This window comes from Myotis davidii, unplaced genomic scaffold (genome assembly GCF_000327345.1).
Source record: "Myotis davidii unplaced genomic scaffold, ASM32734v1 scaffold2493, whole genome shotgun sequence".
Classification (NCBI taxonomy): Eukaryota; Metazoa; Chordata; class Mammalia; order Chiroptera; family Vespertilionidae; genus Myotis; species Myotis davidii.
Genome location: NW_006284824.1, coordinates 47,595 through 51,785, shown reverse-complemented (window position 1 = coordinate 51,785; position 4,191 = coordinate 47,595). Strand labels below are relative to the sequence as shown.

General features: G+C 57.0%; 2 protein-coding genes across 2 annotated transcripts in view; one reads left to right on the top strand and one right to left on the bottom strand.

The window, feature by feature from the left end:
- The window catches only part of NCCRP1 (non-specific cytotoxic cell receptor protein 1 homolog (zebrafish)), a gene marked incomplete at its 5' end in the record, with an annotated part of 2,076 nt that extends 1,267 nt beyond the window's left edge, over positions 1-809 (top strand). The window contains 2 exon segments of the mRNA XM_006779604.2: positions 203-341; positions 465-809. Of these exon segments, the coding sequence (XP_006779667.1) occupies positions 203-341; positions 465-605 (280 nt within the window).
- An 857-nt stretch (positions 810-1,666) lies between these two features.
- On the bottom strand, positions 1,667-3,160 carry SYCN (syncollin). The gene is made up of 2 exons (XM_006755055.2): positions 2,766-3,160; positions 1,667-1,836 (listed from the first exon to the last, which is right to left on the bottom strand). The coding sequence occupies exons 1-2, from the start codon at positions 3,158-3,160 to the stop codon at positions 1,827-1,829; spliced, it is 405 nt and encodes a 134-aa protein (XP_006755118.1). The 3' UTR covers positions 1,667-1,826.
- Between the last annotated feature and the right edge of the window lie 1,031 nt (positions 3,161-4,191).

Genomic DNA, 4,191 nt, shown 5'->3' with positions numbered 1-4,191 from the left:
GCTGGTCACTGCCTCCCCACTGGACTATGAATCCCAAGAGGGGGGGCAGGGGGCTGTGTTGCCAGCACCAGCCAGCCCAGGGGCACAGGGTCGGTGAGGGAGGGGGGTGTCAGTGAGTGGTGCTAAATGGTGATTGGGGCAAGACATTGGGGTGGGGATGTTGGGTCAGAGGTGGCAGCTGAAGGCCTTCCTCCCACCCCAGGTTTGAGGACAGCCGGCTGGACGTGTGTGTCTATGAGTTGCACGTCTGGCTGCTGGCAGCTGACCGACACACCATCATTGCTCAGCACCATGTGGCCCCCCGGACCTCTGGGAGGGGCCCTCCTGGTCGCTGGGTCCAGGTGAGACTCCCTGCCCCAGCTGCCAACCCAGACCCGTCCCAAGACCTCACAGAGGGAGGAGGGGGGAGAGCAGGGCTCATGGGCCCCTAATAAGGACTTCTTTCTGACCCGCTGCTGCCACAGGTGTCCCACGTATTCCGCCAGTATGGCCCTGGTGTGCGTTTTGTCCACTTCCTGCACAAGACAAAGAACCGCATGGAGCCTGGTGGGCTGCGGCGAACAAGGGTGACTGACTCCTCCGTGTCTGTGCAGTTCAGGGAGTGACTGGCTGTTTTGACCCCTTGTCTCATCCTAAGTGTCTGACTTCATCGCCCTCCCCGCCCCCAAACATCTGAATCTTTGGCATTTCCCCTCACTCTCGGGGCTCCAGGAGGGCAGGGACCATGTCTTCCCGAGGCAGTGCTTGACAGATAGTAGGTGCTCAATAAACCCTTGTTGACTAAACCAATAAACACCTGTGCCCAAGGATTCTGAGTATTTTGCCATCTTTGCTCCTTAGAACTTCGCTGAGCTCCCAGCCCACTCACACACCCTCTGCTCTGTGATCCTCCAGCACCTCACACCTCCTCTGCCTCCCACGCCTCCCTTGACCTCTGATCTCTTCACATACCCCCACCTTATGGTCTCTTACCATCGCCACCTACCTCCTTCCCCCACATTTCTTAGCTCTCAGAATCCCCCCGAATTCTCCTCCATCCAACCCCAAGTTATCCTTCCCCGTGAGCTGCCCCCATACCTTTCCTTCCCCAAGACCCACAATTCTCTTCTTTAGCTTCTCCTAGGAGCCCCCAGACCCAGGTGTCCATCAAGGGCCCCATCCCTGGGGGTGGGGATGAGAATAGGTTGCAAAGTCACATTTGTAGAAATATGCAAATTTGCACTAAAGTCCTTCCATGTGTAGGGGAGGATTGAAGAATTGAACAACCTATAAGTCCTAGGCTCTGGCCAGATCTCACAACAGACCCTGGCCTGGCCTGGGCTGGTCCTTGAAGGCCTCCTGCTGTCTCATGCATGAATCCTGAGTCTGGAGGTCCCTGGCAGGCCAGAGCAGCTGGGATCACTCAGGGAAGGGCTGTGCACCAAAAGGTCTGGGAAGCATGTCAATGTCTAATTATCAGCAGCAGTGCCATTGCATGCCACACATGCTTCCTGTGGGCGTGTGTCTTTGTGCACACCTAAATCCACATCAGAATCTATGGGTGCGTCCCCAGTCACAGCACTGCCCCAGGTAGGACTGATCCTGGCATGACCACCCTGCTGTCTCCCCATCCCACCCCATCCTGGGTGGTCTTGGGTCCCAAGCACAAGCAGATGGCAGACAGGGGCAACTTCATAAGGACTGTATTGCAGAGAAGGCAGGGTGGAAAGGGGGCAGTCAGAAAGCTCTCTTGTCTGGGACTTGGGGCCTTCAGCAGGCCCCAGGGACAAGGCTGGGTGAGGGGCTCCTCATTCTGTAGGAGCTGGAGATGAGGGACCTCTAAGGCATCAGTAGCACCTGCAACAGAATAAAAACTTAGCACCAGGAAGTGCCAGGAGCTCAAAGGTTCTTGGCTTGGGGAGCTCTAGAGCCTGAGATAAGGTGTGGGCTGGGCTGGGCTGGGCTGGGCTCCCACTTCAGGAGTGGGGGTCTCCTGGAGCTCTTGGAGGGGCGGGTGTGGTGGTTTGGAGGCTACTGTGGCTAGACTTAGGGTCCCAAGTCTGTGAGTTTGCATATGTGAGTGCAGGGTGGGCTCAGGGCTCCAAATGCTCCAGAACCTTCCCAAGGACCCTGGGACTGGGTCCTGGTTTTGAGGCTGTCCTAGAGGGTGTGGGTGGTTGGGAGCATAAGGGCCAGACAGGGTACCTTCCCAAGGACCCTGGGACTGGGTCCTGGTCTTGAGGCCGTCCTAGAGGGTGTGAGTGGTTAGGGAGCATTAGGGCCAGACAGGGTGTCCCCAGATATGAGTCTGGGGTCTTGAGGTCTGGGTCAGATGTAGAGTCTGGGAAGCCTGAGGCAGCTCTGAGATCTGACGATTTGGGGAGAGGGAAGAACTGGCTTTAGTTCTGGGACTCCAGGGTGAGGGAATGAATGGCTCCACATCCCAAGCTAGACTGGGCAGCTCAGGAGTTAGTGGCCCTCCCTGGACAGTGTAGCTATGGGTAGGCAGGTGGAGGTTCAGGAAGGTTGTGGGGGGCGGGCTCCCTAAATGGAGGGGGTTGCATTACTTCTGAGTGTGAGAATCCCAGAACTGGTCTGAGAGATCCAAGGGGCATGGGCTTGGGGGAGGGATGCGGGTGAGAAGGGGCCTCCAGGATGGGTCTAGGGATTCCCAATTTGGGTCAGGGACTCAGGGGTCTGGGCAAACTGAAGCTGGGGGTGGTGGTGGGGCTGGGTTCTGTGCTGTGGAAGCAGATGTGCACACTGGCACGGAGATAGGAGTGCACCTGCAGTAGATGGAGGAGATGGCGTTGGACCAGTGGCCAAAGATGCCCCTGCGGTACTCTTCAAGGCGCGGGTAGACACCAGCGGTGAACTTGTGAGACTTGCCACCCTTGCTTCTTCGGGACCACACAGTGAGCTCACAGCGTGGGGCCACCACGAGTGAGGAGATGACGTTCCTCCAGTCAGAGGGCAGGAAGGGCAGGTCGGTGCCCGGCTCTATGGACAGCTCGGCACCTCTGCAGCAGTTCTCATAATATGGGTCGCTCTTGTCATAGACCTTGGCGCACGTCCGTGTCCCATCGGGCTTCTTGAGGTCAGCGGCTGCCGGGCAGGCGCCTCGGACACCGGGGATGGCCACCAGGGCCAGGGCCAGCAGCAGTGGGCACAGCGAGGCCATGGTGACGCTGCAGGGCTGTGCCCCTGTGTGCTTTTATGCTCCTGACCCGTGGGAAGGGACAAGCTGCAAGATTAGGACTCTGCGAGGGAGGGGGAGTGGGAGCCCTTCCTAGTCCAGGTCGCAAACCCACAAGGAGAAATACAGGATGGACATATTCGCATGAAACGTAGCAGCTTGTGTCAATACACAGGACTTGAGGGTCGGTCACTGCAGCACAGAGGGGACAGGGTTAATAGGTTGGGCAGGAAGAGCTCTTATAAACTGACCAGGAATGAAACACCCCACCTCACCCCACCTCCTTCAACAGGAGAGGCTGAGGGAGGGGGAAGAGGAGGGGGGCTGGGCCTTCAGGCGGGGCAGGTCTCAAGACCTTGGGAAAGTAGAAGCTGGAGATGGGTGGGGGGAAGAAGCGGAAGGGGAGGTGAAGGGGGTGCAGGAGGAGGGACAGGGAAGGGCGCCTTCGCTCAGGAGTGGGAGATCTTCCTGACCAAGTTCAGAAGCCAGAATCTGTGAAATATGAGATAGGCCTATTGTGTAACACTTAAAGCCATTACAGCCCGGCCAGTGTGATTCACTGGTTGAACATGGGCTATGAACCAGGAGGTCACAGTGAACCGGAATTTTTGGACTGGAACATGTGGTGTTCCCCTGGGTAGGATGGTGTCTGTTAGGTTTGATCGAGCAATTGAATTGATACGTTTCCTCCAGGAACTGGCTTTTCAGGTCATTTCACTATGGCCATTCCCTTTGACCACATTCCATTATCTCCCCTCTGGGTATGCATAACGAAGTCTCTGCCCAGAAAAAAGCCTGCCGAAAGTCCTTTCAAAGCCGCTGATTCCCGTCACTGGGTGCTGGAGCCATCCAGATTCCGCCACCTGGTGTGTGGATGGTGGAGTAAATTCATAATCCCTCACCATTCTGGCCTGTGTGTTCCTCCTTGGGCTGAGGAGGAAACTGGTCTTGCAAGGCGTGTCAGGCCATAAAAACTGTGAACAATATACTGCCCTGGGGTGGGATGAGGTTGTTTT